This window comes from Tenrec ecaudatus, chromosome 1, assembly GCF_050624435.1.
Source record: "Tenrec ecaudatus isolate mTenEca1 chromosome 1, mTenEca1.hap1, whole genome shotgun sequence".
In the NCBI taxonomy this organism is placed as follows: Eukaryota; Metazoa; Chordata; class Mammalia; order Afrosoricida; family Tenrecidae; genus Tenrec; species Tenrec ecaudatus.
In genome coordinates, this window is record NC_134530.1 from 50,475,872 (window position 1) to 50,488,946 (window position 13,075).

At 55.7% G+C, this 13,075-nt stretch overlaps 1 protein-coding gene across 1 annotated transcript in view; it reads left to right on the forward strand.

The window, feature by feature from the left end:
• Positions 1–9,883, forward strand: part of WDTC1 (WD and tetratricopeptide repeats 1) — a 71,668-nt gene extending 61,785 nt beyond the window's left edge. The window contains exons 12-16 of the mRNA XM_075552939.1: positions 1,095–1,268; positions 4,142–4,377; positions 5,655–5,829; positions 6,743–6,935; positions 7,927–9,883. Of these exons, the coding sequence (XP_075409054.1) occupies positions 1,095–1,268; positions 4,142–4,377; positions 5,655–5,829; positions 6,743–6,935; positions 7,927–8,124 (976 nt within the window). The 3' untranslated portion in view covers positions 8,125–9,883. The remainder of the gene's footprint in view (positions 1–1,094; positions 1,269–4,141; positions 4,378–5,654; positions 5,830–6,742; positions 6,936–7,926) is intronic.
• Positions 9,884–13,075: the final 3,192 nt, after the last annotated feature.

The window sequence follows — 13,075 nt, forward strand, 5'->3', positions numbered from 1 at the left end:
ACCCCATTGGCTGGCGGGAGGGGCAGACCCAGTAAACATACCTCGGTGGGAGGAGACTGCCGAGGAGAGGCTTCTGGAGGGCTACTCCACAAACCCAGACCCACTGCAGCTATAGTCATTGCTGCCTCATAGCCCCCCCCGGGGGTCTCCAAGGCTGCAACAGTAGAAAGTCCAGTCATTCTCCTGTGGAGCTGCTACTGGTTTCGAACTGCCAACCATGCTGGTCACAGCCCAACGCGTAACCATGGCACCACCAGGGCTCCTGAAGGGTGACTCGTGCTCCTAATTCTGCTTGTACCACACAGCATGCCAAGTCACCCACAGAGTGATGCTCTACTCCCTGGGTCTGGCTGTTGCTGGGGTCAAAGCCCAGGGTCTGGCTGGCTCCACACAGAACCTTCTCCAGAGATGCCCCGTCCCTGCTATATTGTTTTCCACTCTGTAAGCATATTCTCATCAGGCCCTGTGCTGGGCTTTGAGATGAGACTGATTCACAGGTGCTCAAGTGCTTTAGCCCTTTAAGAGAAACAGGGATGCTCTCTAGAGCAGCGGTTCTCAACCTGTGGGTTGCAACCCCTTTGAGGGTCAAACAACCCTTTCACAGGGGTTGCTGGATTCATAACAGTAGCAAAATTAGTTATGAAGTAGCAACAAAAATAATTTTATGGTTGGGGGGCTCACCACAACATGAGGGACTGTACGAAAGGGCTGCAGCATTAGGAGGGTTGAGAACCACTGCTCTAGAGAGATCCATAAGAAGGACTTGGATGATCAGAGGTTTAGCTCAGCGTAGATGGAGGTGGCTGAAGCAGGTGGTATCGGAAACTATTGTGCCTTTGAGTTTGACTTGAAATTGCTTTCAGAATGTCCATGACAGTGTCATTTCTGTTCCTTGGTTTTTCTCTGGGCTCCATCGGCAAGAGCGTCTTTAATTTGGCTTATTAGTGTTCACAGGAGCCGAGTCCAGGGATAGCAGTGACCTTCTCTTCCAGAGGGCAGTGCAGATCCCATGAGCCAAGAACACCCAGGTGGTCCTCAGGCTCAGGCTGCAGACTCCCTCCGACTACCTTAACTAGGTTCTGCTTCCTCCACAGCCCCCAGGTAGAGCTGCCCCCATACCTGGAGCATGTGAAACAGCAAGCCAATGAGGCTTTTGCCTGCCAGCAGTGGACCCAGGCAATCCAGCTTTACAGCAAGGCTGTGCAAAGGGCCCCTCACAATGCCATGCTCTATGGGAACCGAGCTGCTGCCTACATGAAGCGCAAGTGGTGAGTGAGTGGTGCAGAGCAGCCTCGGACGAACCGACCAGACCAAAATGCAGTGGGCCTAATACAGCGAAGGTTGCTGATCCCTCCAGGGAGGGAAACTTTGGCACCCTACTGCATTTAGGGGTTCCTTAGGCTCACCCAGGCCTCTCCTTCCTACCTCTCTCTCCCTTGGACCCGCGAGTCAGTAAGTCACCAATACCAAGGAAGCTCACAGTTAAATAGAACAAAGACATGTTCACAAGCAGTTGCAGGGCAGTTTTCTGGCCCCCAGAGAAGGCAGAGCTGAGAGAGCCATGGGCGATCCCATGTAGGAAAGGCGGGCTTGAATAGGAGGTACCGTGGCACCTCGCTGGGGGAAAATGAGGAATGGTGTTTGTCTGACATGATTCTGCAATTCCTTGTGCCTGGGTTTGCTTTCAGCGCTCTTACAGCCTTTAGATCAACACCCCCACCCCAAATTGCTCACAGAGGTCAGAAGTGGTTGTGGATCATGCAAGGGTGTCATAGCTAGAGATGAAGAAGTGGGTTCCTACCCTGAAGAGCCCCTCAACTTCTAAGGGTGTCAGGATCCCAGCCTTCTGCATGCAGTGGCAGCAGACAGGCAGGCCCCCATCCCCCAGGCAGGGCCAGGACTAGAGATGGATAGAGCTGGGCCCACAGCCATTTCTGCTCCGTCTGGCATCCGTTGGCTCTGCCCAGATAGACAGGACAGCTGGTGTGCCATCGTCTGGCTATAACCAGGCAGGCCAAAGAGGGAAGCTCAAGAAACCCACCCAAGTTATCAGGGGTAGTAGGTGGGGGCTCAGGAAGACACTACCCCCACAGGCCTGCACCCAGACATTAGGAGTTGGCCATGGCCGAGGGGCAGCCAAACCTGGAGATGATTACGTGGAGGCCATCTTGAAGCGGTTCACCTCTCTGTCCCCACCGTTGGGTGGAATACAGTGGTCCACATGTAGGCGAGCTAGCCTGCTAGATCCATGTCCCTCCTGTGTCCTTACAGGGAGAGGTTGAGGATGTCCCAGTCCATGTGTGCCTTCAGGATGTTCTCCAGCCCCCCGCTATGTGCTGGGACAAAAAGACTCTGGGTTTCGGTGCTCCAAAGCACCCAGCCTCTGGACAGAGTAAGGTTGTGGACACAGTTCCACACAAATGGCACAAAGCAGGGTGTCCTGTGCGTGGTTTCGGTAGAGTGCTGTGGCCATCGGGGAAGGTTCTGCCCTGTTAGCTGGGGGTCAGCAGAGCCTCAGGAAAATGTGGTCTCTGAACAGGCTCTGTATTTGAGCAGACTTAGTCCAGGAGACTGGGGGAAGGACATTCCAGGGGTAGAAAGCAGACAAAGGCTTCAGGGTGGGGGGCTGAGTGAAGGGCTTGTTTGCAGAACAGCAGATCCATTTGGCTGGAGCAGGGTTCGGGAAGGGACTGGCAGACGATGAGTCTGGGAGGTAGCCTGGGGCCTGCCTGGGAAGGGCTTGGAATGCAGAGCGGTGGGTTGGCCTCCATTCAGCGGATGATGGGCAGCTACTGAAGAGTTGTGAGCAGGGGGGGCTGTGACGCGGGCTGTCCTTTCAGGGAGATTGATCTGGCAGCCAGTCTAGGATGGGTGAGCCTCGGAGCCAGCCTGCTCTCTCACCATCCCCACATGCCTGCCAGTGACCCCTAGAATGTCACATTCTGTCCCAGGCTGGTCTCCCCAGGGCCGCCATCTGCTCCTAGCCGCGGCAGGAGCTGTCACCCCTGGCTCCTGGCTGGTCTCTGCTTAACTCCCTCTCCCCAGGAACTCCGAGGGGCACCTTGCAGGCAGTAATTGGGTTTCCAAGCAGGGCCTGCTCCTTCATCACAGCCACTCATTTTGACGCAGGCCACGCCAGCCCTCCAAGCCATTCTGTTCCCTGGCCCCATGCTGCCCGTGCTTCCTGGGCCTTGCCTCTATTGTGTCCTGTAAAGGCCTTTTGGCTCTAAGGAGTGCTGCCTGGCCCCATGGATCTTAGACCCATACCCAGATTGGGAGTGGGGTAGAGAAACCAACAAGCAAACTCAGCTTCTAGACGAGAAGTGGCTCCTGGGAGCTGCCTGACTCTCCAGATGAGAGGCTTGGGGCATGTGTGTCCTATATTTTGGCACAGGCTCAGCAGAGGAGGGGCTTCTCTTTCAACTCCCTCCCTGCTTCCAAGCCACCACCACCACCACCCACCCACCCCCAGGAAAAACAGCCCCATTCCTCTCATCCATATGCTTCCGGAGGCCAGAGGAGTGGGGGTGGCTTGGATCTCCAGGCGCTCACAACCCCCCTTGCCATCAGCTTCCAGAGCGCTGACTCTGCCAGACATCAGGCCCTATCCTCTAGCCCCAGGAGGCAGAGGCCACAGCTGCTCTGGATCAGTCAGCCAGGACAGACGGGGGTCTGGCGAAGGGCTTGCTGCCTGCTGCTCAGGCCCTGAGTTCCCAGCCTGGCACTTCTGGCTTCCCCAGACCACAGAACTGTCCTTGAGGGCCCCCTGCCTCGGACATGGCTTTGAGGGCCAGCCGGGGTGGGGGTGGGGGGGATTTGAGGAGGTGGATGGAAGAAGAGGGAAGGCGGGCTTGGGGAGCCTGAGGTGGGCAGGATGCCAGGCCTTCTGCTGCAGAGCTGCGGGTGCCTGGGGTGAGTGGGTGCACAGTTGCACTCTGCCCAGCAGAGGGCATCCCAATACCTCCTTAACAGTCTCTCGGTCCTGGGGAGGGACGGCGAGTCTAAGCCTGGATGCTCCCCATCTCTGAGTCCCTCCCAGACCTGTCTCGGGCTGGGGGCCACAGGAAGGCTGGAAGACTGAGTGGGGACCTCTTGCTTGCCATGTTGCTCTCCCACCAATCTGTGCCCCCTGCCTTCCCAGGGATGGTGACCACTATGATGCTCTGAGGGACTGCCTCAAGGCCATCTCCCTAAATCCATGCCATCTGAAGGCACACTTCCGCCTGGCCCGCTGCCTCTTTGAACTCAAGTACGTGGCTGAGGCCCTGGAGTGCCTGGACGACTTCAAAGGGAAGTTCCCGGAGCAGGCCCACAGCAGTGCTTGTGACGCGCTGGGCCGTGACATCACCGCTGCCCTCTTCTCCAAAAACGATGGTGGTGAGTGGGCAGTAAGGAGGGGTCGCTGTCCCTCTTCTTGAGGTGCTGCATGCCATTCTGGAGAGAACATGGTTCTGGGAACAATGGAGAAGCCGGAGTTCAGTTGCTTTTTGAGAACTATATACCCGAGACAGTCACTTGGTCTTTTCAAGACTCACTTTGCTCACCCGAAAAGGAGACCCTGAGCCCCTCCCACTCGGAGTCTCGATTGAAGATCGGCAGTTACATATGTAATGTGCTGGGTGCTCGGGAGAGGAGGTGACTGCAGCCAAGAGTCAGGCCCCATGGGTTACAGTTAGGCTTTCGCATCTGCTCAGTGACAGGTCCTGGACCCCTCCATTGACCACAGGAGTCAGGGCCCGCAGCAGGTTGCCCCACTGCCAGTTAGCACAGTGCCACAGAGGCACAGCCCAGAACAGTAGAAGGGTCTCGGGTGTGGGGTGCGGGGTGTGAGCCCCAGGTCTACCGGGTGCTTTGGTGTGCCCTTGGGAGAAGCACAGCCTCTCTGAACTCACTGACTTGCCTGCACAGAGCCCCGAGGGAGCCCCTCAGCTCTGTCCTCTCCCTGTGCAGCTTGAACCAAGTGATGATTCATTTGTTTAATGGAAAGTCTGTCATCAAGCCCCTGCCATGGGCAAGCATCAGCTGGACCCTGGGACACAGCTCTGAATCAGGAAAAGCTGTGACAAGCACTATGGGACCTTGAGACTGGATAGGTGTATGGGGAGAGAAGGAAGGCCGACTCCTCGAAGGGACCTGAAGGATGAGGAAGAAGACTTCACTAGACACGGAGTGTAGCTGTGGGAGGGAGGGAGAGGTCCCAGCCTCGGGACCAGCAGGGACAAAGAAAGGCCCTGGGCAGAAAGCAACAGGCACTTTGAAAGCGCTGAGGAAAATGAGATTTTTCCCACAAGTCATTTAACCAAACAGAGTTGGGGCCCATGACAACCTGCCTTCCAAATAGTTAGAGGTGGGACTTGAGTGTTCTTGTTAGAAAAATCCCCCAGTCAGGACTCTGCTTGCCTGTCTCTTCCCTTCCCCCCTCCCCTCCCTCCGCAGGAACAGGCCTTGAGTCTAGGCATCTGGGGCCTCTAAGGCTGGTACTCTGGGACCATCAGAGGTCTCTTCTGGAGCATCTTCAAGGGCCAGAACCAAAGATAACTCCCTACCGCCTTTTCCTAGTTCTGTGGGGGTAGGGATGGCGTCAGGAAGCCCTGTGGTGGTAGGACAGGCTGGTAGGGACAGGGCTCTCACCATTCCTTGATCTCTGCCCCCAGAAGAGAAGAAGGGAGCTGGTGGGGGCGGCCCCGTCCGCCTGCGCAGCACGAGCCGCAAGGACTCCATCTCAGAGGATGAGCTGGTGCTGAGGGAGCGCAGTTACGACTATCAGTTCCGCTACTGCGGCCACTGCAACACCACGACGGACATCAAGGAGGCCAATTTCTTTGGCAGGTCTGAGACCCTGGAGAGGGAGATGGCATGGGGGTGGGAACATCATGCTTTTAGCTGGCTTGTTTGCCTTTGGGCACACAGCGCCCCCCACTGCCGGCCTTGTGTCAACCTCAGGAAAACGCAGTAAGCTGTGCCCACCTGAAGCCACGAGAGCTGGTCCAAGGAATTGTCGGGGAACCACCCGGCACAGGGCCAGGGGCCCCTTTACCCCCACCGCTCTCTGTGGTCTCTTCTTCTGGGTGCTTGGTCGCCCTGTGCCAGCAGTGTGAGGCACAAGCCCTTACCGGCCGTTCTCAACCTGTGGAACAAGGCGCCTTTGGGGGTGGAATGACCCTTTCACAGGGGTCGCCCGATTCATCACAGTAGAAAAATGACAGTGATGAAGTAGCAACGAAAACCATTTTGTGGTCGGGTGTGTCAGCACACCACGAGGAGCTGTATGAAAGGGTCACGGCCGAGGAAGGTGGAGACCCGCCTCCTCACTTGGAGGTGGGAAGCCTGGCCTGCCACGTGGGCTCACAGCAGTGCCCAGGCCTTGAGAGGCAAAGCCCCTGTCCTGAAGAGACCGCATACTCGGGGCAGAAGAGACGTGTCCGTGAAGGAAGACGCTGCCTCCTGGGCCCCCCCCTCAAGGGTCAGTCCAGGTGGGCAGAGCGCTGTGGGCAAGCACTTGTCGGAGAAGGGGCTCCTGAGAGCTGGGAATGAACATACTCTGGGGATAATATCTTGAGGGGACCCAAGTCACCCTGACCCTGAGTTTCGGAGAACAGTAAGTGGACCCTGTGGAATGTAGTAGAGTCTCGTGTGCCGAAGTGGAGACCCCGCTCCGCCGTGCCTTGAGCCAGGCAGCGTCAGCTTGCGGCTCTAAGGGAATGGCCCACCTGAGCTCTCCCTATTTTTGGCCCCCTACCAGCAATGCTCAGTACATCATCAGTGGCTCTGACGATGGCTCCTTCTTCATCTGGGAAAAAGAGACCACCAATCTGGTGCGTGTGCTTCAAGGAGATGAGTCCATTGTCAACTGCCTGCAGCCGCACCCCAGCTACTGCTTCCTGGCCACCAGCGGCATTGACCCTGTTGTACGGCTTTGGAATCCCCGGCCAGAGGTGAGAGCGCAGGGGACGTAGTCAAAGCCATGGAAGGAGGAGAGTAGAGCCTCTGCCAGGCCCCGGGCTGGGCCTGTGAGCGCTGGGAAGGGGATGAGTCCAGCAGAGGCAGGAGGCCACTAGGACAATCGCTTTCACCCAGGAGCCCAAGGCTCCGTCAAGGTGGGAGCCTTCAAGCTCTGGTTGTTCTGCCCTCCGGGAGCTTATCTCCAAGCTAGCTGTGAAGATGAGACAATTCCTCTTCGGGATGCAGGCAGACAGAGAAGGGAGCCAGAGCAGCCCCAGCACCCCCTCTTGACACGGTCCCTCAGTGTACCCCGGGTGGGTCCCTTGGGGCTGTGCAGTGGCCCGTCCCTCAGTCATAAGGACCGTGTGCAGACTTCGGAGTCTGGTGGTCTCCGTCACCTGGTTGCCCTGCCCACGGGCTTTCGCTGCAGCGGTCTCTGGGCATGGGATGGATGCACCACTTCCGCAGGTTGCTGTCAGGAGTGTGGCAGTGAAGCCGGTGGGGTATTGATCCCTCAGGGACACTCGAGATAGTGTGGTCCCTTCCGGTTCTGATATGTAGGCAAGCCCTCCGGTCCTTCCCCCGCCCCCCTTCTCAGCTGAGGAACCGGAAGTCAAATGGTGGACAGATGAGACCAGCGGTCACCTGGGCTCTACAGACCCTCTGTAGAGGGAAAGTTTCATGCAGAGAGCTCTTGAAAGGAGGGGGTGGCGGAGGGGAGACTAGCTGGATGTGAAAGTGGTAGCAGAACAGAGTTGCCCAGGACCCCCTATAGCTCAGGATGTATCCTCAACAACGCCGGTATGTGCGCCCTCCGTGTGCCCCGTGTGTGTGTTCTGCCCCTCGTGCATAGCCATATTTGGGCCCGTGACCTGCCCCTGTGTGCTACTCTAGCATGTCCCCTCCTGCACACCCCATCTGAGTCTGCGCCTACGCTCAGCGTCCCCACCCACCCACTCACAACTCTGCTCGCCCCTCCCCCAGAGCGAAGACCTCACTGGCCGCGTGGTGGAAGACATGGAAGGCGCCTCTCAGGCCAACCAGCGGCGCATGAACGCCGACCCGCTGGAGGTGATGCTGCTCAACATGGGCTACCGGATCACGGGCCTGAGCAGCGGGGGCGCTGGGGCCTCTGACGATGAGGACAGCTCCGAGGGCCAGGTGCAGTGCCGGCCCAGTTAGGCCCACCAGGCCCAGGTCCCCAACCCCTGCTATGGCTGGACCTCGGCCCTGAGCAGGAGGTCAGGGTGTTCTGTTTGAGTTTGTCTTCCCACCTACCCAGTTTTAGGTTTCTGTTTTGTTTGTTTCGTTTTCATTTCCCGTTTTGTTAGTTTGGCATTGGGACTGGGAGGTTACTACAGCTCGCTGGCTCTCGAACTCTCGGGCTGATTGCCTCTGACTGTCTCCAGCCATGTGTAAGCCCCGCCCCTGCAGGCCCACCTCCTGCTTCCAGGACCCAGGAGGCCTCCTAGTCTCAGAACCCCTCTGCTGCTCTGCCCCCAGGAGGCAGCGGGATGGGGGGTGAATGTTCCTGTCTGGTAAGGGCTAGCCTTGACCTGGTGCCACGATTCCTGGCCAACGAGGCTTGTCCCCTGTGTCTTCAGGAACGGTTCTGAGAAGGGATGGGTCCCACCTTCCCTCAGGGCCACCAGTGTAGGGTGGGAGCAGAAGGTAGAGTGTGAGCCCCAGTGTGGGCCAGGCCTGGGGGCAGCAGAGCATCCTCCCCTGCCCCTCCCCACCTCCACCACACAGTACTGACTCTGGGCCCTGCACCTGCTCTCATTAGCCGCCTCGGGCTTAGCCTTTCCTGAGGGCCTGGCAAAGTGGGCAGTGCACCATACCCCCCACCCCGCCAGCCCTGCCACACTCCTGGGCGCTCCTCGGCCTCACTGTGACCTTTCTGCCCAGCTCTGGCCAGGCCTACTCTTGCTGAGGTGGCGGTCCCTGCCCTTCTGCCCTCCACCCACCTTCTGCTGAGCTGCCACAAAGACCAAAGAAGTGATGGCTTCTCTCTCTGTCCCTGCTGCTCCGAGGGGAGGCTGGGTCTCGGGTGGGAAAGTCTCTAACTCAGCCCCTCCCTCCTCAGCAGCCCAAGCTTTACACTGGATGCAGCACTCACCCTACCACACACCAAGCCTCCCTACCCTCAGCCCCCTGGGCGCTAGGCCGGCCATTCATCCTCCCCTCCTCCTCCCCCCTCCCCACCACTCCTCCTCCTCCTCCTCCTCCTCCTCCTCCTCCTCCTCCTCCTCCTCCTCACTTCCTCTTTCCAGCCCTCCAGCTGCAGCCTCTGGGGAGAAGCAGCCTCTCTTCTTCCCGCCCCCCCCCCTTCAGCCCCATCTTTGCCAGGTGCCTCCTCTCAGTCAAGCTGCAGAGCAGCCCTGGAGACCAGAGGGCCACGGGAAAATCTTTTTCACAGTTTTAAGAAGACAGGGTGGTGGTGAAGGTAGTGGTGGGGGGTCTGGCACCAACTCTTTATTGCTTTAATCCCAGCAACACAGGTGGCAGCTTCTCCCCCTCTCTACCACCCCCCCCCTCAGTCCCTCTTCCCCACCCGTTCTGCTCGCTCCCTCGTTCTCTCCTCGCTTGGTAATGAAGTATATTTATTGGTGAAGGAAACAGCTGCTGCTGCTCCTGCTGCTGGGACTTACTCCCCTGTCTCCTCTGTGACCTTTCTAGCCAGGCGGGGAGAGAGGGGGAGCAGTGGGGCTGGGTCCTGGGCCCCAGGACCCGCCTGGAGCCACTGACCTTTCCTGTGTACAAGTCACCTGCTATTCCCTCCCGGCCTCCCAACCACCCGCCCGCCCACCAAGCCTTGGGCCCTGCAGTGTGGAGAGACACACAAGCCTTACTGTCCTCTGGGGGCAGGAGCCGAGCCTTTTTGTTGCTCTGCTCCCAGGAGAGTGAAGGTGACGCAATTGATTAAAACCATTTTGTTCTAGGTGTGGCTGGTGGCATTTATGGGGTACATTTATGGGGACCAAAATGGAGGTGCCTGACCTTGATGGTGCGTCTCTTCACAGTTCAGCAGAGGCCCGCTGTCCCCTCACCTCTGTTGCTCTGTGATTTTGAGTCCACTTCTCCCTTTCCCTCTCCAGGGGAGAAGGAGGTCGGCCGGCCTGGTAGCATCACTATGCACAGTGGCCACCCAGGGCCAAGCGCCAAGCCCAGCACTGGTGGCTTGATTGGCAATAATCAACCTTCACTTGGTAGGCCTGTTTTCTTGTCTGTAAAATAAGAGGGTTAGAATCTCAGTGGTTTTTTTCTAAATTTTTTGGTCTGAACCCAGGCAAGAAATACACATTTTACGTTGTGAACCAAGATATGCATACTTATTATATGTACATAATAGAAGTTGTACACAATAATACTTTAATTCTTCTTATGTACTCTTTAGCCATCTATTGTATTAGAGGGAGAAACCCTGGCTTTGACCTACTTCAGTGTGACGTGCCCTGGGCTAGAGGCTCCTAGCTCTCCCCTCCCGGGCTCCTTAGTGTCTCAGGGATTCTTCATGGAGCCCTGAGCCAGAAGAAATGCTTCACAGCTCCATGTATTACACAGTTAGACCCAGACCACTGGTGAATATCTATGGCCTAACAAGTTAATTCCCTGGAAAAATAATATGCACAAATTGAGATGAACAATATTTTTGTTTTGTTCTCAAGTAAGCCCAGTTTCTTACTCACTGGGTCTGTGCACCTATTCACCCCTGCACAGTTTCCCAGTCTGTACAGTCAGAGCAGACGCTCACAGCCTCATTTCCTGTTCCACGTTGACTTTCGCTTGCTTGTCGTCACAATCACTGCTAAAAGCCCAGCTTCCCAAAGATGATGTAATCTAAAGGGATGTAGTGCCATCTAAGGATGAAACCGAACTACATAGAGTGAGTAGTTCTCTCAGGAGTCAGCAGACAATGAGCCTCTCCCATATCAAAGTGTCTCTGTGCTCCCTGGAACAGGTCTGTGGTGCCCTGTGGTGTCTTGGTGCCCAGTGTGGGAGAGGTGATCCAGATTGGGGTTCAGTGCCGTTTCACTTCTGAAACCTATGGCTTCTGTTGGTCCCTGTGGAGAGAGCGAGGTTGGGCAGGAAGGTGTGAGAGATAGGAGCCAATGAAAAGAGGCTCTGCTGGGAAAAGCTGCTTAAGAAATTCCCAGACCACGTGCAAGCAAGGGACAGTATTATGGGACAAGCAAGTAGTGTGTGCAAAGTCCCAGTATCCCACCCAGGAGCTCTGCGTAGAGGGCCTGAGCTCTGAGCGGTAGAGGGCCTGGTGGCCTGTGGCCATAGGAACACAGCCTGTGCGTGCATTTGGAGTCAAGGCTCCGTGGTCTTCCTGTTTTTCATAGACTTTAAAAGCAGTTTTAGGTTTTCAGAAAATTGAGCCGATAACAAGAGATATCATAAAATCCCCTCTCTACCTCTCACAGTTCCCATAGCACCACCTTGGATAAAAACCAGGCGATGCAGACTCACAGTGATCCTTTTGGACAAAGGAGAAGTTCTAAGGCTGCGTTGTAGCCACCTGTAACCACGACAGCGACCAGGCCTCCTTGACAGCTGCATAGGGTAGTGTGTTTGTTACAGTTGATGAGTTGATATTGATACATTATTACTAAAGTCCACAGCTCACATTAGGACTCACCTTTTGACAGTTGTATGGTTTGACAAATGTATGTGTCCACTGCAGTGTCACACTGAATAGTTTCACTGACCTGGAAAGGCTCTGTTGCCACCTAGTCATTCTGCCATTAGCACCGTCCCCTCCAAAAGCAGTAGTACTTAGGAATAAATCTTACAGAATGTGTACATGGTGTATGAGGGAGCAACCGTGGCGAAAGAAATCAAAGGAAAAATTGTTTTATGCTCATGGATAGAAGACTCAGTATATCCTTAAAATGTCAGTGATTCCCATTTGGATCTATAAAGCCGTTGGAAGGCTACCCTTTTATTTGGAGTTGCAGCTCCTTGCTGCCTTCCCCCCCCCCCCCCAATGTAAATCCCAATCAAAATGCCAGCAACCTATTTTGATGCTAACTTATTCTAAAGTTTACACAAATTAAAAGACTTAGAATAGTCGACACAATACTGAAGAACAGAGATGCAAGACTGGCACCGTCTGCCTTTAGTACCGACTCTGAAGCTGCGGTCTTTGAGACAGTGGGGTTGCGGGAGAGCAGGGTCGAGAAAGAACCTGGAGACAGACTCAGGATATGGTCAACTGGCCTCTGGCAGAGGCCAAGAGCAGGCCAATGGCGAAAGCCTGCTGGACTACTGTACAGGAACAGGCAACAGCCTCAGCGTTCGTGAAGATTAACTTGAATCGGAGCCCTAAATGCAAAGCTGAAAATTATAAACTAGGAAATAGTACAGGAGAAAGTGGAGATGACTTTGAATTGAGCTGTGAGTTTTTAGGTAAAACACCAAGAAAAAAAAATCCAACAAATTGGGCTTTGTTAAAAACTTCTTCAAAGCAAAAAAACTCAATTAGGAGAGCAAAGACACAGACCAGGAAAAGAATATATACAACACAGTCTGATAAAGGACATGCTTCAAAAATAGACCATTAGAAGAGTTTTTAAAACTTTTATGGGTTAAAACGCACACACTGAGCAATGCTCACGCTGACAACGATGTGGAGTAACAGGAACTCATGACTGGTGGGAATGTGACTGTCATTTTGAAAGACAACAGTTTCTTCCAGAGTTTACCGAGGTTTTACCGTGTGATCCAGCAGTTGCCCCTCTAGGCCCTTACAGCAAACCAAACGCACTGCCGTCAGTGGGTTCCGATGCACCGGGACCCGGAAGCCACGCAGAGTAGAACTGCCCCAGAGGGCTTCCACAGCTGTAGGTGTGTATGGAACCAAAAAAGTAAAACCAACGACCATCGCGCCGTTGCCCTAGTGGGAGTAGGAAGCCCAGTCTTTCTCCTGTCGAGCGGCAGGTGGTTTCAAACGGCCAGCCGGGTGGACCGCAGCCCCGTACATAACACTGCCCGGCCGGCCAGGGCTCCCACAGACCAGGCTGTGGACTCCCGTGGGAAAGGCTGGGGGAAGGGAACCGTTGGCCTTTCTGTCAGCAGCCCTGCCTTTAACCCTTTGCGTCACCAGGGCTCCTGGGGTTTTCCCAGG